At 45.7% G+C, this 26,160-nt stretch overlaps 2 protein-coding genes across 2 annotated transcripts; one reads left to right on the forward strand and one right to left on the reverse strand.

Annotated features, from left to right (window-relative positions):
- The first annotated feature begins 2,172 nt into the window (after positions 1–2,172).
- On the forward strand, positions 2,173–10,662 carry slc16a12b (solute carrier family 16 member 12b). Its single transcript, XM_070927404.1, has 7 exons — positions 2,173–2,285; positions 5,176–5,279; positions 5,376–5,519; positions 5,630–5,923; positions 6,547–6,943; positions 9,196–9,455; positions 10,276–10,662. Exons 1-7 carry the CDS (start codon positions 2,173–2,175, stop codon positions 10,512–10,514), a joined length of 1,551 nt encoding a protein of 516 aa, XP_070783505.1. The 3' UTR covers positions 10,515–10,662.
- Positions 10,663–12,702: 2,040 nt separating this feature from the next.
- On the reverse strand, positions 12,703–26,160 carry LOC139303548 (kinesin-like protein KIF20A). The gene is made up of 30 exons (XM_070927398.1): positions 26,056–26,160; positions 25,871–25,960; positions 25,325–25,444; positions 25,084–25,222; positions 24,199–24,383; positions 24,070–24,112; positions 23,796–23,941; positions 23,587–23,659; positions 23,292–23,403; positions 22,831–22,902; positions 22,569–22,715; positions 22,266–22,428; positions 20,683–20,976; positions 20,025–20,128; positions 19,703–19,823; positions 19,487–19,604; positions 18,542–18,639; positions 17,965–18,127; positions 17,690–17,884; positions 17,341–17,465; positions 16,999–17,166; positions 16,555–16,712; positions 16,239–16,417; positions 15,815–15,889; positions 15,473–15,726; positions 14,951–15,076; positions 14,550–14,611; positions 14,354–14,445; positions 13,140–13,276; positions 12,703–13,022 (listed from the first exon to the last, which is right to left on the reverse strand). The coding sequence occupies exons 1-30, from the start codon at positions 26,158–26,160 to the stop codon at positions 12,942–12,944; spliced, it is 3,945 nt and encodes a 1,314-aa protein (XP_070783499.1). The 3' UTR covers positions 12,703–12,941.

The raw sequence follows: 26,160 nt of genomic DNA on the forward strand, positions 1-26,160 counted from the left end.
AAAAGGAGGAGACAAGGGGGGGGGGGGGGGGTGTAGAGTGCTCCACGTGGGCTGAGCCTCGTGTCTCTCGGAGGATGAAGACAGAACACGGAGCTTCACGACGACTGATCAATCGGGGATCGATAGGTGAGAGAGAGACAGAGACAGAGTCACCGCGAGACTTCCGGAACTCTCGGTCCTCAAACTTCTGCAGCAGAAACTCTTTAAATCAAAGCTGAAGTCCGACAGACTGCAGCAGCAGCAGCACGGTGAGGAGTCATGTACTGATTTATATGTATATACACTGTATATATAAATATATACATACAGTGATGTGTCCGTTATTAATTAATAAGAGACTTCATTAGAGTCCGACACACTGCTTCCTCCATGAAATATGAATTCTTCATCACAAGAAGCTTCAACATGGAGGAAAATTACACTGAGAGTTGAATTAAAAGAGAAAATGGAAAATAAACGACGTTTCAGAGCGGAACGTTTAAACTGGATATTTATGATTAATTGATTAAATGACAATTAGAAAATGAAAAGTGAAAAATCTGGAAATGTAAAATAGAAAAACGTCAACTGAAAAAAACCGAAATGAAAATGTTAACCCTTCAAACAACAAGTCAGAGGAAGTCTAATGTTCTGATGGAGTTATTGATCGATTGTTAATATAAAATAAATTGATCAAATTATTTCAAAATGATTCATTTTAATGGTTGATAAACTGAGAGATAAGAGCTTTTCAGGTGAAGCAGTTTCAAGGACAAGTTAGAAGTTTTTATTAGGAAGTGAGAAAAGTTGTTGAGGTAAAGAACCTCCTCAGTAACTCCTTCAGTGTCTCAGGTGTGTTCAGTGTCTCAGGTGTGTTCAGTGTCTCAGATGTGTTCAGTGTCTCAGGTGTGTTCAGTGTCTCAGTGTCTCAGGTGTGTTCAGATGTGTTCAGGTGTGTTCAGATGTGTTCAGTGTCTCAGTGTCTCAGGTGTGTTCAGGTGTGTTCAGTGTCTCAGGTGTGTTCAGTGTCTCAGGTGTGTTCAGATGTGTTCAGGTGTGTTCAGTGTCTCAGGTGTGTTCAGTGTCTCAGATGTGTTCAGTGTCTCAGGTGTGTTCAGATGTGTTCAGATGTGTTCAGGTGTGTTCAGTGTCTCAGGTGTGTTCTGGTTTTGGTCGGTGCTCTTTGTTCCTGGTTCTGGTCCTAGTTCTTGTCCTGGTCTGGTGTACCTGACCCCACTGTCTTACTGGAAGTAAACACCCCTGAGGACATAAATAAACACACTGAGCTGTGGGACATAAATACCGTCCTGTCAGACCCGTCTGTCTGGGCGCGCTTCTCTTCTGACAGCCGACGCAGGCCACAGCTCCACAGCAGAGGGGGGGCGGGGGGTGCAGTGAATGAAGCGCTCCCTGTCATGTCTGCACATGCTGTTGATGCTATAAAAGAGGGAATGCTGAGTCAAGTCTGAGCAGACGACTGACTGACACACACACAGAGATCAGAGGATGAAGGGGTTTCAAATCAAACGCCCCTGTGGATCTGGGTGCGCTTGGTTAATATCTCATCACCTCCAGAGTTCACTCTGAGAGGTTGGTTAATGATTGAGGGTCAGCCGGTGACTTATTGACTGAAGAAGCTTTTTAACTCAAGTTTCAGAGACACACAGAGACAGACTCGGGCAGACTCTACTGTCACTCTACTGAGGTTGATTCAAAGCCAGCGGACAGAAAGAAAATATGTTTTTCAGTTCTTACACTTTAGTCAACTCTACTCACGTCCGTTTCTCTTTTCTTCACTTTTATTGAATCCTATTGGACTAATTTATTCATCCTGAACTCTCTACTCACTTCTTCTTCTTCTTCTTGGCTCTGCTGCTCAGCTCCACCCGGCCGGTCGCCTCCCGTCAGTGGAGGAGGAGTAACTCTACCTGGATACCTGACCTGGAGGTGTCAGCCTGCAGAGACAGGCAGCTTTAAGTCCGATCCACCGCTACACTTTAAATCGACAGTTTTTTGAATAAAGTTCTGACAAGCCTTCAGATTTTGCCTGCAGAGAATCGGAGCTGAAGCAGCAGACGAGGACAGATTGATCGCTCGCTCAGCAAGACAAACTCATTGTCAACTGGTTTATCTTCTGGGACCAGACCCCCTCAGGACCAGGACCTGGACCAGGTTCAGTTGGCAGCAGCAGCAATGGCTGATGGGAAGCGACAGAGTGACGTGGTGTCGCCACTGGACGGAGGATGGGGCTGGGTGATCGTCAGCTGCTGCTTCATGGTGACGGTCTGCACACGAGCAGTGACCAGGTAGCACACACACACACACACACACACACACACACACACACACACACACTCAGTGGCCACTTTATTAGGTACACCTGTAAACCTACTGCAATCTACAAACTAAGAAGGTAAACATTATACCTGCAGGACATCAACATCAAAGCAGCGCTCAGTCTCAGTTCTGGTTTTAGGATCTTCTACAACGATAAACTGAATCTTTGTGTTTTGGACAAAACAAGACATTTGAAGACGTCACATTTTTGTTGACATTTCGGAGACAAATCATTAACTGATCATGAAATCAGTCGTTAGCTGCAGCCCCAGTGTGTATGTGTGTGTGTGTGTGTGTGTGTGTGTGTGTGTGTGTGGTGTTGACAGAAACAGAAGCTTGCTCTCGTCTTCACGTTAGTAAAACAAGCTGCCTGGAAACAAACAACACTCTAAGTTTAACTGTTCATCGTCCGTCTGACCTCTGATGTTACTGGAGCTGCGACGTGTTGATGCTCACAGATCAGACGTCCTCCTGCAGCTTTTAATCCTTCACTTCAGGAAAGGATCACGTTTCTGAGAAAGTGGATCTGTTTAAACCTGTCGGACATGTCTTCACACACACACAGCTGATGGTCAACAACATGTTTAAAGACATTTAAAGACATTTAAAGACGTCACATTGTACATTTGTTCCAGATATTTGATTTATACACCAAATGACTAATAAGAAAAGAATCGGCAGATAAATTGATATAGAAAATAATCGTTAGTTCTCTGCCTGTAAAAACGTTTCAGATGATTTCAGTTGAGCTCAGAATAAAAACAGTAAAGGTAAAATGAGGTGTTCAGCAGCTGTAAGTGTTGAAGAGTTGAAGAGTTTTACAGACAGAATAATGGTCTATAGTTCCAGAGAATAAACCATATTCACACGGCGGCCATTTTCCTCTGACGTCACGCTCAGGGTGGGAAGCTCAAACGCTGCGATCATGTCGTGCTGCTGTGTTCCAGGTTGTAAGTCGTATGAATGTGAGGAATCTGACAAATCGTTATCATTTCATCGCTTCTTGATTGATCAGCAACTGAACAGACGATAGGTAGTGAAAATCCGGAGGGACATTGGGCCGTATTTCAAGGTAAAACTATTTGACCACCCATTAGCTACCAGTTGATAACAGCTAATGTTAGCAAAAGCGTGTGTGTGTGGACCAGGTCTCTGCTGTGGACCAGGTCTACACTCTGACAGAGGAGCTTAATAAAACTGATGCTGACACTCAGCTAATAAGCTACGCTAGCTTCCTCCACGTTGGACTCTTGTTTGTCCTGAAGGGGGCGCCGGAGGAAACGTCATGACCTAATATATATCGTCCTCTGACTCGGCTCTGCTAGACTGAAATATAACATGTTGGTTTTCAGTCTGCTGTAAAGGGACAGTTCACACAAAGAACCTCAAAGATACGATGAACTGCTCGACCTCCCAGACTGTGAGTGTGTGTTACAGAGTGTGTGTGTGTGTGTGTGTGTGTGTTCACTAACCGGCTGTGATACATTAAGTGAAGCTCTGAAGGTCTCTGAAGGTCTCAGTGTGAGACTCTGACACCTGAACAAACACCAGTTTGTGTGTCTTGCGTCACCTCAGAGAGACGACACGCTCTGCTGACACGTTCCTACAGCCCTAAACTAACGGTGCGTTCAGGAGCTGTTCGTTCACATCAACAAGATATTTACAAAGAAAATAAACATGACTGTGAACAGAAATACAAGGAATAAGAATTAAAGGAGAAACTCAAACAGATACAATAAAAATATCAAACACTCATTTCATTCAGGTAATATAATGTGTCAAATATTCATAACTACAATTGTTTATAAAAATACACAAGTGTATTATTAATATATTATTATTCATGTGTACATAATGATCTGAGGACTGTTTTCTTCCTTGTAAAAATAACATCCGGCTGCTGGTTCCTGTAGTTTTACCCAGGACATGCTAAGCTAAGCTAACCAGCTGCCGGATGTAGCTACATATTTAGCGTCCAGACATGAGAGAGGTCAATCCGAACATCTGACTGTCAGAGAGGAAGAGAAGAAGAGGACTTCACTAAATGTTGAACTATTAAAGTTTTAATGGTGCAACCGGGAACTCTGCCTCCGTTGGTTAGGCAGGTAAAGGTTAGGGTTAGCCAATCAGAGCCAGAGTAGGGGCGGGACTTCACGTAAACGCAGTGGGCAAGAAAAACACTTTGAAAACTTAGTGAAGCTGCTGCGACACGATCCAGAGCTCTGAAGGAAACACAGTCGTGTCTCGTTTCTCTTCTTTGTGACTTCAGAGGAGTCAGACAGAGTCGCTGCCTCTCTCTGTGACCTTTGACCTTCCTCAGCCCCCCCCTTCCTGCTCTGACCTCTGACACACATTTCCTGTTCAGTTCACACACCAGTCTCTCGTCTTCAAACCCAGACAGACTCAGAAACACTAAACAGTATTCACAGAAAAACACTTTGATTTTCAGTGTGCTGATGCTGCACGCTGTTCTCCCACAATGCAATGCATGAAGACGCCGGAGGGGCGGCTCACAGCTGAAGATGAGGAGCACATGGTGCAGAGACGGTTCATGTGCTTCTCTCTCAAAGCTGTTTTATAACCTTTACACTCTGACGTCCAGAACAGAAATCAGCTGAAACTGGTTGGTTTGTCTTTACATGTTACACATTACATAACACACACACACACACACACACACACACACACACACACACACACACACACCTGACCTGCTGTGTGATGCTGCTGATTCTTCTCTCACTGCTGATATGAGACATTATCAACAGCCTCAGAGCAGACTGGTTGTTTCTGTTTGACTGATAATTGATCACTAATCGCTGATTGATCAGTGCTGTTACTTCCTGTGTGTGTCTGCAGGTGTGTCTCCATCTTCTTCGTGGAGTTTCAGGCTCATTTTGGAGCCGACTACTCGTCTACAGCCTGGATCCACAGCCTGGTGGACTGCACCACCATGCTCTGTGGTCAGTACTGCAGCTGCACTGATGGATCAGCTGGGTCCATCTTCAAACAGCTGACTGTGTGTGTGTGTGTGTGTGTGTGTGTGTGTGTGTGTGTAGCTCCCGTTGGCAGCCTGGTTGGTAACCGTTGCTCCTGCCGGGTGGCTGTGATGCTGGGGGGGCTCCTCTCCTCCTGTGGGCTCCTCCTCAGCTCCTTCGCCACCAGTTTGGAGCTCCTCTACCTCACCATGGGAGTCCTGACAGGTCGACACACACAAAAAATGTCCCTACTTACCAAAAACATGTCTTCATTTTCTAAATTGTCCTCCCTTTCTACAAATGTCCTCACATTTCAAAATGTCCTCACCTCCCAGGTCTGGGCTTCGCTCTCTGTTACACCCCGGCCATCGCCATGGTTGGTTGTTACTTCCGCCGGCGGAAGGCGATGGCTTACGGCATCGCCATGTCGGGCAGCGGGATCGGCACCTTCGTGTTGGCGCCGGCGGTGCAGGTGCTCATCGAGCTGTACTCGTGGAGGGGGGCGCTGCTCGTCCTCAGCGCCTTCGTCGCCAACCTGTGCGTCTGCGGGGCGCTGCTCCGACCAATCACACTGCGGGAGGAGGAGGTGGAGGGAGAGGAAGGGGAGTCAGTGGGGGAGCAGAGACTTGGTGAGGCGCAGTGCTGTACAACACACTCTACTTTATCACAGTACAAAGAGTACAAATACACCGATAGTGCAACTAATACTCCTGGTTTGACTACTACTATCACGTAGTACATCATGGCAGCCATACAGTACTCCTTCACACTTGACAAGCATACAGAATCACCATAGCAACCACCCCAAACACCCTAGTAACCATCTAACAACAGGAAACCACCCTGAACACCATAGAAACCACCTTGAAAAAATGTAACACCATCTAATACCTTAGCAACCAACTTGCCACCACTTAGCAACTATTTTGAACAACTTAGCAGCCGAGTGCCAAAAACCATAGCAACAATGTAGAGACCATCTGTGAACATACCACTGCTAACACCGTAGCAACCACTTAGTGATGAACTATTAAGTGGTATATACGATGTGTTTATATGGTTTACTCACGGCAGCCAATCAGCATGAGTGATTATCACTGTGTGTTGATGCAGATTAGACATTTCTAGACATAATCCTCTATGTGGTGTCAGCTCTCTGAAAGATGAGCTCTCTCTGCAACAAAATTACAAAACAGCTCTGGTTCTGTCATCATCATCATCATCATCATCACCTGTCTGTCTCCTGATGCAGGTAACATCTCGTCACAGGACGCCGAGCTCGCAGTAAAACTCTCCAAAGAATCAGAGGACAGCCTTTTGTCATCAGGCAAGTCGTTGCCTTCATCTTTGCCGCCACTGCCCCTGCCTCTGCTGTCGGGAAACCCCGCCCCTCAGCTAACAAAGAGGCGGTGCTTCAGCTCCTGCTTCCTGTCCAGCAACGAGTACCGCTTCCTGCTGCTGCCGGACTTCCTGGGCCTGGCCGTGTCCTTCCTGTTCCTGGCCAGCGGCTGCAGCCTCCCCTTCGTCTACCTGGTGCCCTACGCCCTGAGCGTCGGGGTCAGCCACCAGCAGGCCGCCTTCCTCATGTCCATCCTGGGAGTCATCAACATCGTGGGGAACATCACCTTCGGCTGGCTGACGGACAGGAGGTACGACTGTTTCCTGAGCTGAAACTTAAAAGTCAAAGAGAAAGCGAAGATGAATGCACGGGCAAGGTTTTCTAAATCCTGAAGCTGAGACAGACGTTCTTAAATTCTTGATTTATTCTTCAGGTGATATATTTTGTCTTAATGTTGATATTAAAATTGAGTCCAGGACTACAAAAGTGGTGTAGGGTCTCTGTTCTGGTTTGTGGTCTTTAACGTTAGCGACTGAAGCTGAGCTCTGACTTTGAATCTTGATTCCGGTTTTGTCTTTGTTTAACTGGAGGAAAGTTTGGCTCATCCAGTCACTGATTTGTTGAATGCTCTCACACAGTGCTCGTAAGGGACCAAAGTCACCTGGTGATATTGTGATTTAAATCGGTCATCATAATCATGGTAAGATATGTTGTTGTTTTCTATAATCTGAGCTGATGGGAACATGAAGCTGTTGAACAGAAGAGGCCCGAGAATGGAGCCTCTGGGAACTCTGATGGACACAAAGTAGTCCCTGTCCTTCAAACAGGATTCAAACCAGTTCAACACTGAGCCAGAGTCCCACCCAGTTTTCCAGTCAGTCCAGTGACATGTTGTGGTCGGCCGTGTCGATTTGTTGTGAAGCTCATGCAGGAAGTGTCAAAGTATCAGCAGCAGTATTATCACGTTAGCTTACTGATCAGAGAACATCAAAGTATTTAATATTGATCGTCACATCTGGCCGATACCTGATCAATAAGTCAGCTGCTTATAAGTCTCAGAACAAACGCAGATGCAAACTAACTGTTCAGACGTGCAGAACTCCTCTTAAACTCCTCTTTAACATTTAAAACATGTTGTGTTTTTGTACATTAAAGATGAAGATACTTTCATTCCAGGCGTGACTGAGCCCAAAGGAATCATGGGAACATTAAACTCTGCTGCTGCTGTTCGGTAAAAATCTGTAAAAAGCAAAAATCCTGAGCGTTTAAACATTCACACACATTCTGCAAACTTACAAAACAGTCAAACAAAACTCAGTGACCCCGAGCTGAACTCTGTGCTCGACTGTGATTGGCTGACAGCAGAAATCTCAGTCTGATGATAACCTCAAAAATAAATCAATAAAACTTCCACAACAACATGATACTGCAGATAATCTTAAAGGGTCAGTCCACCCACATTACAGAACAACATGTCACTATTCAACAGGAGACAGGTGACTCCTGTTTCATACAACAAGGCGTAAAGACGTCTTACAGCCTCCTGCCTGCATGGGCAGAAAACAATCAGTCGATGAATCGGTTTGTCCATTGCTAGAAAAATGACCTGTTAAAAGTATTTTAACATATCAGTCGCAATAATAATAAAGAAAAGGAATAGTTCTGTATGAGAATAATGAAGTGTGCTTTACTGCTAATGCTAACGTCAGTCTGTGAGTGTGTTAACGGTGTTACCGTCAGCTTTAGAATTTGTGAATTCACAATCGTAGAAGATGATGAGAAATATTCATTTCAAATGAATTGGTTTGTTTATGAGTTTTACAAATGTTGATCAGCTAATCACATGACAGGTGACAGAAAAAGTTGCTCAGACTTGACTGGAGCTCTTTTAATGACGTCATCTCGTTATTAGCTCCAGCAGCTGTTTGTTAGCTCCAGCAGCCGTTCGTTAGCTCCAGCAGCCGTTCCTTAGCTCCAGCAGCCGTTCCTTAGCTCCAGCAGCCGTTCGTTAGCTCCAGCAGCCGTTCCTTAGCTCCAGCAGCCGTTCGTTAGCTCCAGCAGCCGTTTCTTAGCTCCAGCAGCCGTTTCTTAGCTCCAGCAGCCGTTCGTTAGCTCCAGCAGCCGTTTCTTAGCTCCAGCAGCCGTTTCTTAGCTCCAGCAGCCGTTTCTTAGCTCCAGCAGCCGTTCGTTAACTCCAGCAGCCGTTCCTTAGCTCCAGCAGCCGTTTCTTAGCTCCAGCAGCCGTTTCTTAGCTCCAGCAGCCGTTCGTTAGCTCCAGCAGCCGTTTCTTAGCTCCAGCAGCCGTTTCTTAGCTCCAGCAGCCGTTCGTTAGCTCCAGCAGCCGTTTCTTAGCTCCAGCAGCCGTTTCTTAGCTCCAGCAGCTGTTTCTCTGGAGATTTCTGAACATGGAGCCACAGTTGGATGAAAGTGTTGCTGGCATCACACTGAAGGAGGTTTGAGCTGTTTGAAGGGATAAAAGATGGCGTCCTTGTTCTCGAGATGGTTGCAGTCTGTCCCTCCTGCTGTTTGAAACATGGACGTGTTTTTGTCTCCGTCTCTCAGGTGTTTGAAGCCGTACCGTCTGGCGTGTTACATCTTCTCGGTGGGGATGGAGGGTCTCTGCTGCCTCTTCACACCGTTGCTTCGTTCCTTCCCGCTCCTCGCGCCCTTCGCCGTCCTCTATGGTTACTTCGACGGCGCCTACGTGGCGCTGATCCCCGTGGTGACGTCAGACCTGGTGGGAGCTCCGTACCTGTCCTCGGCGCTGGGCGTGGTCTACTTCCTCCACGCCATCCCCTACCTCATCAGCCCGCCAATCGGAGGTGAGGAACAGACACAACCCCGCCCCCACTGCGTTACATCACTGATCATTTACAATCTGTGCTGCAGATGTTATATATTTTATTAAAGATTCATTAACATGTTCGTGTCCTAACCTTGATCTTTACTGCGTTTCATAATGTTGGATTCTTTCATATAAAACAAGATGTTTTGGATGTAACTGAAGTAAAAAGCAGAATGTTTCCCTCTGAGGTGCAGAGCAGTAGCTTAAGATGGAAATACTCAAGTAAAGTACCTCAACATTGTACTTCAGTAAATGTACTTGGTTACTTTTCACTGCTGCTGAGGTTTGAAACAGAAATCTTTTTTTTGACAGCGTCCATGTTTACTGATGTAGTAATAAAACCAGCTGGTCTGAGGTCTGTTTATGGTCCTGACACAATACTGTTAGCATGTTTCGTTACTTTGAAATAATATTATAGTGTTGTTTGTTGTAGTTTTTATCTATTTGGTCCTTCTGGCCTGAACCCAACAGCTGCCTGGAGGGAACAAATCAATGTGCAAACTGATTGATCAGCAGGAAGTGATGTAATATTGTAATAAGTCCAGAATTAGCCAACAGAGTGAAAGAAGCTGGTTTCTGAGGCCTCAGCAGAAGATAACAGCTTCTTCTTATATAACTGACAGCTGATTGGTCAATCAGTGTTAGCGACACGTTAGCGGGACGTCTGACACGAGAGCAAAGAGCAGAGCTGATATCTTCACAGCCACAAGTCATATTCACTGAATCCAGTATTATTATTCGCCGTGTACATTGAGAGCAGATCATTTGTTGAATCCGTTCTTCTTCTCCTCCTGCAGGTTGGCTGGTTGACTTCACAGGAAGTTACACGGCCACCTTCTTCCTCAGTGGCGCCGCCCTGCTGGCCAGCTCGATCGTCCTCTCCACCATCACTGGGATACAGCGCTGCCGCCGCCGCCACCTGACTGCCATCGCCAAGGACACCAAGCACGAGCCCCTCCCCCTCAGCCTGTCCGACCAATCAGACTGCTTCATCGCCTTCAACAAGGAGGCGGTCAGCCAGGCCGTCGCCTCGTAGCCTCGGTGGAAACGACCGGTCGGATTTATTGACACCAGAGAAGACTGGAGTCAGTGATGAGGGCTGTGATTGGCCGAGGCAGGCAACTTCACAGGAAGTGGATTTATTTAAGTCTGCTGAAGGCCAGTCGAGCGCTTTCAACGCAAGAATCAGCAACACTGTGAAAAACGTTATGTATTTATTTTGTAGTGACGGGAGAGAAACCCAAAACACCAACTTCCTGTCTGGGAACAGTGCCTCTTATTGTTTGTTTGTCCTCAGCTCGGTCACATGACAGTGACGGACACCTGGGCCATCCTACGGGTTAAACAGGGTTACAAAGACAAGGATGAGTCGAAGATGCTAACACTAGCAGACAAGCTAACAGGCAGGTGCTCGTGTTCTCAAACAGAAACAAACATGAAATAACAAAAATAAAACCCAAGTATGAACTTAGAAGTGTTGAAGTCACCGGCGAGTCTGAGAAACACTTTAAAGACAGCATGAGATTTTCTTTTGAGTCGTCAACAGAGTGAACGAGGACTTCAGCTCTGTCATAAAGTGACCGTAAATATAAATTATTATTTCAGTGGATTTTGCGTGAAGTTGCTCTTGAAAGTGTCTTTATTCAGGAAATCAACAGGATTATTAAACTTTAACATTTGTTTGATGCCAACCAAAATGTGTCTGTATCAATAAATATAAAAAAATCAAGTGCTAAAATAGAGCCGAAGAGATCAACAGAAAATTAACCAGCAACTATTTTTATAATCATTTCTTAAGAAAATGTGCCAAAGATTCGCCTGTTCCAACTGTTAAAATGTGAATATTTACTGATTCCCTGTTTTAGATCTCAGTAAACTGAATCTCTTTGGGTTTGGGACTAAACAAGACATCTGAAGACGTCACCTTGGACTCTTGTGATGGACATTTTCATTATTTTTTTATATTTTACAGACAAAATGATGATGATCAATTATTTGAGAAAATAATCATTAGTTGTAGCCGTACAGAAGACACACAGAGCAGATTAAATGTGAGAAGCACAGTCGCATTAATAATTAATTAATAAAGAGCAAAATGCTTCAAATTCATTGGAAACAGTCGCCTCTTTCAAACAAAGAAATTATTAATTTGAGAGATTTATCAAAACTTTTATCCTCTAATAACTACAGGCTGTCACATGCCTATATAGAAACAGTGAAACACAATACGCCGCGTGTGTGTATGTATTTTATCTTTGTATGTGTTTACCGTGTCAGAGTAAATTAAAAAAAGAACATTTGTTAAAAGGACAATTATTTCGTCACATTACATTCAAATCACAACACAGGAAATAAAGAGGTGGATGTTAATTATGACACAGTGAAACATATAACAATGTGTATTTATTTCACTTCATTTCTTTGTTTGATTTGTTTTGATGGAGGTATTTTAAATCTTCTGTACTGTCCAGGAAATTGTTCATTTAGTAAATTTACAGTTTTTGGCCCTAAAATTACGTCTGAAAGTTTGTGCGCCTACAATTAAGACTTACAGATGGATGATGTGACCCTGAACGCAGCGCTCCGATTTGATGTCTTGAGTATCAGAAACAAACTAAAGGAAGCCAGAACAACAGATGAAGAACACATTTTAGCTTGAATAGCATTTAGAACAGAAGCTGCTGCTCTCAGTCAGTCATTAATCTTTCAGTCAGTTTAATTAAGTAGATCAGAACTTGATTTTCTTGTTTTCATGCTGCTGCAGGAGGTTTTTAACTCAGGTACTGATAAACAGAAAAAACAGCTGAAAGTTTTCTGTTCAATCATCACACAGTTAAAATGTGTCCATGATGAGCTCCACTGGGGCGTCTCCTAAACAGGAAGTAACTAACGATACAGCTTGTACATAAACACGATGAAGAAAGACAACGACACTCACACTCTTCAGCTGCCTCCGGTCATGAAGATAATTGATTATCTTTGTTAATGTTGATCAATTAAAGGAACATTCTGTTAAAACTGTTTGTTTCCTGTTGTTTTTATATTTTCTACTGTTTAAAGTATAATTCTGGTTTTATAAGATTTGTTAACGTGAGAAAAATATAGAGCGAGTCAAACCAACAGCATGTCAGTCCGTCTCACTTCCTGTCCGTGGCTCCTACTGAAGACGTACTGAGGCCGGCGTCCAATCAGCAGACAGACGAGCATTCGTCAGACAGAGGATCATTTTTATTTTCCATTAAGTGAAAGGGATTGTTACACCGTTCTCTCAGCTCTTTATTGACCCCCAGCAATGAAAAAAAGTCCTAACAAACTAAAATCAGAAATACAAACTGTACAGATATTTAAAATCAAACTCTTCTTCAGAATCATTACAAGTTTGACAGGTTTTATTCTCAGAGTGTCCTGAGAGCTTTTAAAACCGTCTCTTACGGCGTAGTGTTGTCACATCATGATGATGATGTCACTTCCTGCAGGTCTTGGACCGCAGCTGTCTCTTAATGATCAGGTGATCGCTCTCCTTCTCCTCTGCGCCTCCTGACATCTGAAACAAAAAACAAAACTACACATGAAACACAGATTTGTATTTCACCTAACAAAGATGTCCTCACAATGTAAAACGTCCTCACAAAGAAAGAGGTACACACACACTCTGTCTCACCATGTAAGGAGAGTCTAGCAGCGGAGACGAGGCGCCCATCTTATAAAGCTTCTTACGTCCTCGCCTTGGTTTGATTGCCGTGGTAACGGTCTCCTTCTCCACTGAATGTCCACTGACCAGACCGATGATGGTTTTAGCTGCAGAGACAGAAGAAAGTTAGAAATAACATTTAGCTCAAAAGTTAAACACATTGAAAACATGTAAGTAACAAACATTCAATAAACTTCTCAGACCAAAGCTGGAGTCACGCAGGTCTGCTGTTGACAGAGGGGGACGAGTCCAGACTCAGAGCAGCAGCACCCTCTGTTGGTTGATGGCGCAACAACAACCAACCACAGCACAAACATAATGACGATCACGGTCACATGGTCTCAGACTTACATTCGTGATGCTATTCTTCAATAAATATCAGTCTACACTTTAAAGACTTGTGTACTGATTTCTGATGATTTGACATATTTGGCTGCATTTCAGTTTGAAATATTTGCCATTATGAAAGGTCCTCGCTTTACATTAAAGTACTCACTTTGTAGAAACGTCCTCGTTTGCATTAAAGTCCTCACTTTGTAGAAATGTCCTCGCTTTACATTAAAGTACTCACTTTGTAGAAACGTCCTCGTTTACATTAAAGTCCTCACTTTGTAGAAATGTCCTCGCTTTACATTAAAGTCCTCACTTTGTAGAAATGTCCTCGCTTTACATTAAAGTCCTCACTTTGTAGAAACGTCCTCGCTTTACATTAAAGTCCTCACTTTGTAGAAAAGTCCTCACTTTGTAGAAAAGTCCTCACTATGTAGAAATGTCCTCACTATGTAGAAATGTCCTCACTATGTAGAAATGTCCTCACATTTGGTGAGTGGATCAGTTTGAAATATTATTTAAACTTTGTTGAGGATTGCCTGAAGAAGGAAAAGACACAATGTGCCGAGACATCAGCAGTGTATAATCTCTACTGAAGTGTCCATCATTAAGTCCACACCGTGTCCGACCCTTGTTACAGTGTCTCTGTCCTCAGAAGCAGCAGGAGGACAAACTGTCAAACTGTAGTTTTAGAGTCGGCCTCATGAGGAGGATTCAGCACACCTTAAACTGGTCAGTGAAGTGTTTAACTGCATGGAGAAGCCTTTCAAGATGGTATCCTCCCACCATGAAACAAACTACAACACAAGTGAGTGTTTCACTGTTTGTTGATATGAATTTAAAGTCACACTGACCTTTGCTGCCAAGGATGGAGGGAGAGCTGTGGATCAACTCTCCGATCTTCTGGAGAGCCCCATCTCTCTTCTCCTTTACCACAGAAGAAGACAGACAGACAAGGACGGAGAGACAGGGAGAGAGAGACAGACAGATATTTAACCGCACTGCTTAGAGAAGGTCTCTGTCATCTTCATGTAGGTTTTATATCTCACCTGTTTGATGTTACGAGTGTTTCCTCTCACTCTGTTTCTCTTGTTCTCATTGAACACCAGGTCCTGAAACACACACACACACACACACACACACACGCACACGTCAGGTGTGTGACGTCTTATCTCTCTACAGGTTTTCATACAAACAAACTGAAACCAGTGACATCAATGTAAAAACTGATGATTTAGAAAATGACAATTTGCAGGTTTAAAACCAGTGAAATGTTCCTTTACACACACACAGACAGAGAGACAGACAGACAGACAGAAACAGGCAGACACACATAGACAGGCAGACAGAGACACACACAGACAGGCAGACAGAGACACACACACACACACACACACACACACACACACACACACACACACACACACACACACACACACACACACACACACCTCCACTTCGCAGCTCTTCCTCTTCCTCCCTGTAGTTCTGGGGGTTTTCTTCCTGTCGGCCATGTTGGACTTCAGAGGAGAGACACGCACTTCCTGTTCTGGAGGAAGGACACGCCCACCACACCTCTACACATAAAGAGCACAAAATGAGGGTCATTAACAGCAGAAGCCTCTGTACTGCATTAGAGGTCAAAGGTTACAGCCACTAACTAATTATCAATAATCTATGATATTGGAACATGTCGCACACAAAAGTTTAAAAGTGACTAAATCAGATGAGAAGCCACATCAGCGCCAGCGTTCTCAGTTCAGGACACTGAGTGTTGAGGTCGAACAGGATGTTTTGCCTTTTTCAGACTGCAGAAATCTTTCTGTTGTGTTTTTTTGAGTTCTACTGTGGTATTTGGGTTATTACTATCTAATTATAGTATAAAATGTAAAAATACACTAAAAGCAGGTGAGTTAGGGATCCATGATGGCAGCCCTAAGGTAACAGGCTGAGTGCTGTTGACATCAACACACCTGTGTGTTTCCCTGCAGGTCGTTCTCTCTCTCCTCCTTCACTCTCTGTAGTCTCTCTAGCTCTTTCTTTACAGCATAAAACTCCCTGCTCCTCCCTTCCTCCTCCTGTTGTCTCCCCCTCTTCTCCTGGAGTCTCTGGATCTCCTCCTTCAGCTCCTCCACCACCGACACCTTCCTCTCCTCCACCTCCCTGTTCTCCTTCTCCTCCTCCTCTTCCTCCCTCCTCAGCAGGTCTTCCTTCAGACGCTCCAGCTCTGATGGAGAGGGAACAGAGTTCAGGTTCATCTCGTCCACTGACCACATCAACAAAATGTCCTCCACCGTTTCAGATGATGAAGATACCTTTTCTCAGAGACTCCGTCTGTCTCTGACTCTCTTCTATAAGTTTGTCCTTCTCTGACGCGACTCGATGCAGCTCTGACACAAAAACACAACAGATTATTACATGGAGCGTCCATCAAGAGCCGATCCCTGATGGTGTGCTTTTCTTTTGTATTTAGCACAATTAGTACATTTAGATGAACACCAGAAACCAGATTACTCAGCAGCAGCTCCGAGATCAGACGCGTCACTTTGGAACCACGGCTTCTGAGTTCAACTGTATTTCAGCTGCTTTCTACTGCGTTTCTCGACTGTAACTCAGGGAAAGTCCACACACTTACATTACCATGGTTACCACATAATATACAGACATCTTCCTTGACAGTTCAAACTAATCACATTGTTGAATGTATTTCTGTGGATTGTGATTTCTTCATCTTATCACCTCCTTTCTCTCTCTCCTGGTTTCTCCTCCTCTCCTCCTCTGATCTCTCCATCTCCTGCAGTCTCCCTCGCAGAGCTCCGCCTTCAGACTCAAGCTCCCCCCTCAGACTCTGGAGCTGACGTGAGAAATCTGCTCTCTGATTGGCTAACTCCTCTCTGAGCTTGACACACATGTTTTCACTGCAGGAGGAAGAGGAGGACGGGAGATTGAAAACTTGCAAAATGTATTAATAGTGAATCAGCTGTTAGCTGTTGGTTCTGTTGTACATGAATCAATAAAACATGATTGATGACAGTATTGATAAACTCCTGCCTACCTATGTGACAGTGTTTCCTCCAGCCTGTTCTTTTCTCTCTGCAGATCTTGGATCTGTTGTGATTTCTGAGCCGCTCTCTCCAGCGCTGCCTGGCTCTCCTTCTTCAGCTCCTCCATGGTGGCGTGGAAAACACTGCTGCTGCTCTGCCCCTCCTGCTCCTGAATCAATCAATCAATCAATCAATCAATCAATCATCGGCCAACACTGCTGCTGCTCATACGTTTGTCAGCTGGCGTGTTCGGATGTGGTGGATTGCGGTTGATCTAGTTACCAAGTGATGTGATCTCTGTTGTGTGATTTAGCACCTCTGCTGTTTGTGTTATCAAACCGCTGTACTCTACTGTGATCATCTACCTGATTAATTATATCAATAACAGATCAACCAACCACAAGCCCAGTCAATCAATGAAAAGAGAGAAACAAAGGAACAGGGGAAACCTTGACATCCGGTCTCAGACGCTCCACTTCTTGTGTCAGACTGTTGATGTTGTTGGTCTTCTCCTCTGATTGGTTCTCCACGTCCTGGAGGCGGGTCTTTGCAGTGTTGAGCTGCTCTGATAGGCTGTCACATCTGTCAGTCTGCTTTTTAAGTTGCGCCTGGAGACTGGTCACCTGAAAATGTCATTTAACAGAAAAAGCGAGCAAAGAGTTTTGAAGAATTATTATATTTTATCAGTTCTTCTTATTGTTGATGTGTCTCTGTACTGTTCAGTGTGCTTATTCACTCAGTGTCCACTTTATTAGGTACAGCCGGTTAAAACTAGAGGCAGTCTAAACCAACAGTACCTCCGTCTGGAGCTGGAACATGCCGTTAACCAGAGCTTTGTTCTCCTTCATCAGTCTGGATGTTTCCCTCTGCTCCGACTCCAGAGACGAAAACACAGAGTCACAGTTTGGACATTCGTCCAGATCTACAGGAGAGGGGGGGTGACAGACAGATGGGGGGGGGCAGACACGATTATTAGCAGGAGGTTAAATACATAACTCATAAATACAGTAAATGACCAAAAGTACGTAGAGATACTTCGACACGGTGATGTGGTCCACTGGGCGTCCACATACTTTTGGCCATGCAGTGTATTTCCCTTTGACACACAGAAGAGTTTTAAAGGTCACATCTGGGTTCAGCTCCTACCTGACAGTTTCTGCACATTCTGCTCCAGCAAAACCTGCTGCTTCTTCAACTCCTCCACCTCCTCCTCTCGTCTCCTCAGCTCCTCCTCCACCCCCCTCCTCCTCTCCTCCCTCTCTCTCAGCTCAGCGATGGTTTCCTCTTTCTTATCGTTTTCCTCCTGGAGCCTCCAGATCTCCTCCTCCAGAACTGGGGAGACTGGGGAGAAGGAAGATAGAATAAAGGCCGCACAGTGTAACCCCCCCATCCCTCCACCATCTTCTCCTCTTTCTCCTCACCTCTCTTCTTTGCCGGTCCTCTCTCCTCCTCACCCTCCAGAGCTTCTAACTGGCGTTTCCTCGTCTCCTCCTTCTTGTTCTCGTCTCCTCCTGGCCTCCTCACACAGCGGCAGGTCTGCTGAAGCTCCAGCAGCTCCAACCTAAACGACTCCACCAGAGCCCTCTGAAAGACACGAAGCAGACAGAGTTACCTTTCTGACACTTCCTGTTTACCATCTCAAGTCTGCAGGCTGATTGTCAAAGAGATGAACTGAAACCAGTGCCTGACTGGAAACATGCTGGACTCATTGGCTTTTTGCTCAGAACACTGTACAGTGTGTGTGTTGGATGTTGTATTGTGACAACACAAAGACTGTCCGACAGAAGACCTTCAATCTTTTGGACGCTGCACAAACATCTGGACTAGCTAAGCTCACAGGCCAATACGTCTCTTTTCCAAGATCTAATGAACCTGGACTCGAATCCAACACTGAAGCCAACCTCCTGCAGGGAGGAAGGAAGATAAACACTTAGAGATGATTTGGAAACGAGCGGCAGCGAAGTGAAGTAGTATGTTTGTATTAATGTGTGTGCTTACGTCTCTGGTGCCGGTCTCCACGGAGACGTCCATGGCTGCCTGGAGTTTGTTGATGATGTCGTCTTTCTGCTGCTTCTCCAATCGCAGCGCCTCCAGCTCTGCAGGTACAAAGCAACACAGAGGTCAAAGGTCAACGTCACATCAACTACAGCACTGAAAATAACACTGTGTGTGTACCTGCAGCGTGAGTGTGTGTGTGTGTATACCTGCAGCGTGTGTGTGTGTGTATACCTTCAGCGTGTGTGTGTGTACACCTGCAGCGTGTGCGTGTGTACACCTGCAGCGTGTGCGTGTGTGTACCTGCAGCGTGTGCGTGTATGTACCTGCAGCATGTGCGTGTGTACCTGCAACGTGTGTGTGTGTGTGTGTGTACCTGCAGCGTGTGTGTACCTGCAGCGTGTGTGTGTGTGAGTGTGTGTACCTGCAGCGTGTGTGTGTGCGTGTGTGTACCTGCAGCGTGTGTGTGTGTGTACCTGCAGCGTGCGTGTGTACCTGCAGCGTGTGTGTGTGCGTGTGTGTACCTGCAGCGTGTGTGTGTGCGTGTGTGTACCTGCAGCGTGCGTGTGTGTGTACCTGCAGCGTGTGTGTGTGCGTGTGTGTACCTGCAGCGTGCGTGTGTGTGCGTGTGTACCTGCAGCGTGCGTGTGTACCTGCAGCGTGCGTGTGGACCTGCAGCGTGCGTGTGTGTGCGTGTGTACCTGCAGCGTGTGTGTGTGCGTGTGTGTGTACCTGCACCGTGTGTGTGTGTGTGTGTACCTGCAGCGTGTGTGTGTGTGTACCTGCAGCGTGTGTGTGTGCGTGTGTACCTGCAGCGTGTGTGTGTGCGTGTGTGTGTACCTGCAGCGTGTGTGTGTGTGTGTGTACCTGCAGCGTGCGTGTGTGTGCGTGTGTACCTGCAGCGTGTGTGTGTGTGTGTGTACCTGCAGCGTGTGTGTGTGTGTGTACCTGCAGCGTGTGTGTGTTCAGTCAGGCAGCGGTGGACACTCTGAGCGTCCTCTCTGATCTTCCCCAGGTCTTCAGTCAGTGAGCTGATGATTCCCTCCAACAGAGCCGCCTGCTCCTCCTAACAAACAATAATCATCAATACTGTTAATTAATTAGTGACTAATAATCATCAGTGACGAGAAACACCGCGTTATTAAAACCAGTGTTTGTAATGACCTTGCTGTTGTCGGTGTTGACAGCTGACAGGTCGACTGTCTTGCTGACCAGGTTCTTCAGGATCTCGACTCTCTTCTCGGCTCGCTCCTCCAGGATCTCCCTCTCTTTCTCCAGACGGTCGCTGACAGACACATAGTGGAACATCATGAGGCTGCAGCTTCTTTTGTTTCATCTCATTACATACTCAGCGTCTTGATGCTTTTAGCCCCTGCTTCATCCATGTAATGTCTGACTTGTCGCGTGTTATCGCCCCCATGCTTATGTTTATGCTTATTTCCCTGTGCAGACTGTGTGTTGGTCACATGATCATGAGGACTGTTACCTGTAGTCTTTCTCCATCTTGTTGAAGAGCTCCATGAACTCAGCGCTGACTTCTTCTCTGATCTGAGCCTCCAGAACCAAACGCAGCGCTGCCTCTCTGTCCGCCTGCCGACACAGACACACACACAGACACACACAGACACACACACACACAGACACACACACACACATTAACATTGCTTCAGCCTCTTCGTGGTTTGAAAACATGTCTTTTCTTCTCGGTGTACCACACGTATTCCACCCTGACTCAGCTGTAACAGGGAAAACATACTCCTATCATACTCATCATCATCATCATACTCTGCATATAAGAAAGAGAGACTTGTGGAAGAATTACACATATTATATGCAAACAACCCCAAAACAAGTTAAATAGACTCACAAATAAGAAAACTCATCTCTTTCTAAATTCATCTCAAGTGTGAACATTTTAAACAGAATAACAACACGTGTGGAAATGGACGTGACTTATCAGATCAAATGAAACAAAGACAAAACTATTTCAGCTATCAGGGACTCAACACATGGACACTTTTCACTGTTTCCATACCAGCTTGTATTCATCAGACTTCAATAACACAGACTCACCACAGTTTAAACACTAGAGCTCATAAAAAGTCTGCTTGTTTCAGACCTGTAGAAAAGGTGAAGACTGTTACCTTCTCTTCTTCCTCCATGGTCCTGTCCTCTTCCTCCTCCTCCTCGTCTTCCTCACCTCCTGCCTCCAACACTGTTCCCTCCATTACACTCTCCTCCTCCTCCCCCCACTCTTCACCATCCTCATCCTCCAGCACGTCCTCCAGGGTCGTCTCCCAGGCGACCAGCGAGCTCTTCCTGCCCCTCCCCGCCCCGTTTCTGCGCTGGTCGGCCTCGTCGATGATCATCGACAGCTCCATGGCCGACTTGTGGGGGGCGTCGTCCAGGACCACCGGCCTTGAGTTCAACACTACCACCTGGACACACAGAGAGAGGTGCGGCCCTCTTCATTAAACAAACACACCTGAGATTATAAACAAGCTGCCATCGCTGCTCAACCTATTGACAACACTGTGATGTTTGAAAAAGATTTTACTTCATAACTGCTTGTTCCAACAAATGTGACCTGAGATCCCGTAGAGCCCTTTACATGTTGAAAATATTCTCATCGAAATCCATTAACATAAAAGTTATCAGATATCAGCTGCTCCACCAACAAACAATCCTCTGCTCCATGAAATAAGCATAATGTTAATAAATCTGCTGAAAACGGACCAACCAGGGGCCTACAGTGAGCACACAGTGAGCGGACAGTGAGAGGACAGTGAGCGGACAGTGAGCGGACAGTGAGAGGACAGTGAGAGGACAGTGAGAGGACAGTGAGCGGACAGTGAGCGGACAGTGAGCGGACAGTGAGAGGACAGTGAGCGGACAGTGAGCGGACAGTGAGCCTACAGTGAGCAGACAGTGAGCAGACAGTGAGAGGACAGTGAGCGGACAGTGAGCGGACAGTGAGCCTACAGTGAGCCTACAGTGAGCCTACAGTGAGCCGACAGTGAGCGGACAGTGAGCGGACAGTGAGCAGACAGTGAGCAGACAGTGAGCAGACAGTGAGCGGACAGTGAGCGGACAGTGAGCCAGTTCATGGTTCGGTATGTGCCTCGGTTTTGGGGTCACGGTTTTGGTCTGAATCTGCAGTGGGAGGCTGCCTGGACGCTGTGGGGAGGAGGACTCGCCTTCCAGTCTGGTTTTGTCTCGTTCTGCTAATCCACACATTCAGGTGATGCCGTCTACTATTTTGATAATCGATTAATTGTTAAAGTAATTTTTCCAATAGAAATACCAAACATTCACCAGTTCCAGCTTCAAATTCACAGATCAGATTCATGTTGACTGGGGTTCCTCAGGGTTCTAGTTTTGGTCCTTTATTTTTTCAACATATGTGCTGATGCACAACATGCCAAAACAATAATCATATTAATACCTAACTTTGAAAAATATAAACGTGTTTTTTGTAACAAAAGAAGTTGTCAAACCTTAGATGTGGTCTGAATAAAATCAGTCAGAATTAATTATTATTTAAATCAAGTATCTGATCAAAGAAAGAAGATTATGAATCTGACCATCATTCATAATCTTCTGATGTCAGATTCTGATACTCGGAGTACTGAGGTTCAACACCCAGATCTAGTTCTCATGAACACTAGTTAATGATGTATTTTATGTATACAAATTTCTCTGTCTATGTGTTTGTATGTGCGCTAACCTTCTGGGCGAGGGCAGAGAACTTGAGGACGTTGAGCGTCTCATCGAAGCAGGATGAGTTCTGGTTGACGTTGACCACCATGGAGACCCGGCCAGCACCACAGAAGAAGAACTGCAGGAAGTGGGTCAGCTTGGACTCCCTGAAGGGAATGTGGTGCTGGAACCTGCAGAGAAACAGATCAGCTGTCATCCTGGTGCCTTTTCAACACACGCACACACACACACACACACACACACACACACACACACACACACACACACACACACACACACACACACACACACACACACAGTGTTGTCGTACTTGGCGTGTTGGTTGAGTCTCATGGCGTTGATGCACTTCCCGAGTGTCAGCAGAGAGCTGTTGATGTTTCCTGCTTCCTTCAGTCGCTCTCCGGTGTTGTGAGTCCGAGAGCATCTCTCAGAGCCGGCCAGGTCGCACAGAGACAGCCTAAACACACAATCATCTTTAACATCCAACACTGCGGCTCTGACTGATGTGTGCAAACTGTAAACTAATCCCTCCACGCTGAAGTAGAAACAGCGTGAATAAAGTGTGGTCGTACTCGCTGACGCCGAGGACTCTGGGAAGCCCGACGTCGTCCACTCTGAGGATCCTGATGGAGAAGATGCTGTGGCTGCAGAGACACACAAACCCTGATCACTCCTCAGCTCTCACATCCACACAGATACTGCTGATACTGATCGTTCAGACCTTCAGATTTCAGCCCTGTGCGAATATACGCAGCCTCCTCATTCACTTTAACGAGACAAATCAATCAAATACATGCAAGCACACGTTCCTGGTGGATGACTCTGTAATGTGGACTCTGTACGTGCAAATCCTGTCTGTGAGTTTTATAAACTTGTGCAGTTTTTCAGTGTCTAAGATGCATTTAAACTCAATCTGGACGTCCTGGAAATGTTGGTAATGTCTGATTACACATCAGTAGCGCGGAGAGCTGAGCCCCAACCAAAGGTAAAGATCTACAAGTCATTAAAACGATGGTTGAGAGTGTTTGTGGACCTCCTGCTGGACAGCTGGTTCAGTCTGGTGGAGGAGAAACTCTGGTTCTTCTTCCCAATCTTCATCACTCTATAGGCCTCCTCAGAGCTGTTCACCTGGACCCACCGCAGGTCTGAAACATGGAACACACACATCAACACACACTGCAGCTAAACTACAGCCTGCCTGATACGTCAGCACAGCCAATATCATCAACCAAAGACACAGTGAAGAGACCCAGTGTTCAGTTATAGCCATGACTGAAGATGAACTGCTGTCTCACTGTGACTTGAGAAAGGGAGGACTGACGTGTTACCTTTGATGAAGGAGTTTCCTTTGACGTCCTGAGACAGACGCAGCACCGTCCTCTTGTGGTGTCCACCGGGAACCTGAACCACACAGATCAGATGATCAATCACAGTTGGACCACTGATTGTCTTGTTATTTCAAAGTGAGGACATTTTATCTGGTCCTCAATTCCTCAAGGCCGTTTGACGGTTAAGTGTGCCAGTGTGTGTGTGTTACCTGTTCCAGTAGGTCATGGATGTTGTCGTTGTAAATCTCACAGAATGAAACCCAAACAGAGAAACGAACGTTTGAGTCGACGTCCAGACAGAAACTGTCGGCTTCAGAGACACTGTTCACACTGCTGTCAGTGCTGAGAGACGAGCCTGAACACACACACACACACACACACACACACACACACACACACACACACACACAGTACTTTAGGTTAAATGGTCACTTCTTAAAGGAGCCGATCTGACCTCAGAGTAATGAAATCAGAGTCACTGACCGTCAAGGAAAGTTGATCTTCCAGACGTCAGACTTTTGTCGCTCTGCAGATAGAAAGACAAGACACAGTTCACTCTTCATCGTCACTCTGTGTGCACAACTTTTTATTTCTATTTTCTGTGTGTTTGACCTCTTTGAACAGCCTCAGCAGGTTCCTCTTGCTGCTGCTCTCTGCTGCCTGCTGGTCTGGAGTCAGTCTGCTGAAGTCTCTGCAGCGATGAGGCTTCAGATCAGTCCGACTGTACAGACGACCCTCAATACTGTTAAAGATGACTGACAGAGACCTGGGCAGCAGACCTGAGTCATGGTCCGGACCTGAGAGACAGACAGACAGAGAGGCAGACAGACAGACAGTCAGTCAGACAGTCAGAGAGACAGACAGTCAGTCAGTCAGTCAGTCAGTCAGTCAGTCAGTCAGTCAGAGAGACAGTCAGTCAGAGAGACAGTCAGACAGACAGACAGTCAGACAGACAGACAGTCAGACAGACAGACAGTCAGTCAGAGAGACAGTCAGACAGACAGACAGTCAGAGAGACAGACAGTCAGTCAGTCAGAGAGGTAGACAGAGAGACAGACAGTCAGTCAGAGAGACAGTCAGAGAGACAGACAGTCAGTCAGAGAGACAGAAAGCCAGTCAGAGAGACAGAAAGCCAGTCAGAGAGACAGACAGACAGACAGTCAGAGAGACAGAAAGTCAGTCAGAGAGACAGAAAGTCAGACAGTGAGAGAGACAGACAGTCAGAGAGACAGACAGAGAGACAGACAGACAGTCAGAGAGACAGACAGTCAGTCAGCCAAAGAGACAGACAGTCAGTCAGAGAGACAGACAGACAGTCAGTCAGAGAGACAGACAGACAGACAGACAGTCAGAGAGACAGACAGACAGAGAGGCAGACAAACGGGGTTCAGGCAGACGGGGTTCAGACAGACAGGTGTGGTTCAGACAGACAGACAGACAGACAGGGTTCAGACAGACAGACAGACAGACAGACAGACAGACAGGTGGGGTTCAGACCCAGGAATGTGAAGGTCTTTCCAGCGTTGGTGACTCCGTAGGTGAACACCAGACAGTTTCCTCCTTCCAGAACGTCTCGGACCAAACCCCGAACCGAACCTTCAAACACTTTCCTCTGACTGGCCTCCGGATCGAACACCTGAACAACCACCCGAGTCAAACATTAGAGACTCAACAAAAAGGAGGACAAAACACAGAAAAGCCCAAACTTTGCGTGACAGACAGGTGATGTCAGAGTTACCTGTGTGAAGGTGAACCTCTGTGCAGTTTGTGGGAGGGACTTGTCATTCTGTCGGTTTGACTGACAGCTCCTGGGAGCCTTCAGGACTACAGTGTCCGGTCCCTCGATGGTCACACACTCCTGAACATTATTATTAGAGATGCAACTAAAAATTATTTCCATTATCAATTAATCCAACTATTATTTTCTAGATTAATCCTTTTGTCTATGTAATGTTGTAGTCATGTTGTAAAATGACTAAAACGATTAATGGATCATCAAAATAGTTGCCAATTAATTTTCTGTCAATTGATCAATCAACTATCATTGCAGCTCTAATTATCATCACACACATTGGAAGTGAACTGGGGACATGTTGTATGTTGTGTTAACCTGTAAAGTTACTATTATTAAGCTTTTCATCATTAATTCATTATTATATTAATTCAACGGAAGCAAAAAAATGGCCATTATTTTATCAACACAATAATCCAATGCTTAAAACTGTTTTAACCACTAATTTTAAAACTGCATGAGTGAATGTGTGTGTGTGTGTGTGTGTGTTACCTGTGACCCTCCATTGTCGCTCTCGGCTGCAGTGAACGGTCGAACCCTCAGGTAGACCTGCAGGTTCTCCGACTGCGACTGAACACTGTCCTGATGAGAGAGAGAGAGACTTTAATAACTTTAAAGTCATAAAAGAATCTCCTGATACACTACAGACAGGCAGGTAGACAGACAGACAGACCGACCTGCGCTGGTAGAGCAGCGAATTCACCAAGCAGATCTCTCCTGATGTCGTCCACCTGCACCGGCCCGACTCTCTCCGGCTTCCCAGCTAAACAAGACTCCATCAT

The sequence above is a fragment of the Enoplosus armatus genome, chromosome 20 (genome assembly GCF_043641665.1).
Source record: "Enoplosus armatus isolate fEnoArm2 chromosome 20, fEnoArm2.hap1, whole genome shotgun sequence".
Classification (NCBI taxonomy): Eukaryota; Metazoa; Chordata; class Actinopteri; order Centrarchiformes; family Enoplosidae; genus Enoplosus; species Enoplosus armatus.

Bases quoted from the DNA above. Each gene is read 5' to 3' on its own strand.
- LOC139303548 (XM_070927398.1), bottom strand. From the start codon at position 26,160: ATGATGGAGTCTTGTTTAGCTGGGAAGCCGGAGAGAGTCGGGCCGGTG. The intron at 25,961-26,055 runs GTCGGTCTGTCT...CTCTCTCATCAG, and splicing joins TCGCTGCTCTACCAGCGCAG to GACAGTGTTCAGTCGCAGTC. The intron at 22,716-22,830 runs GTACGACCACAC...TTGTGTGTTTAG, and splicing joins AGAGTCCTCGGCGTCAGCGA to GCTGTCTCTGTGCGACCTGG.
- slc16a12b (XM_070927404.1), top strand. From the start codon at position 2,173: ATGGCTGATGGGAAGCGACAGAGTGACGTGGTGTCGCCACTGGACGGA. The intron at 5,924-6,546 runs GTGAGGCGCAGT...CTCCTGATGCAG, and splicing joins AGTGGGGGAGCAGAGACTTG to GTAACATCTCGTCACAGGAC. The intron at 9,456-10,275 runs GTGAGGAACAGA...CTCCTCCTGCAG, and splicing joins CATCAGCCCGCCAATCGGAG to GTTGGCTGGTTGACTTCACA.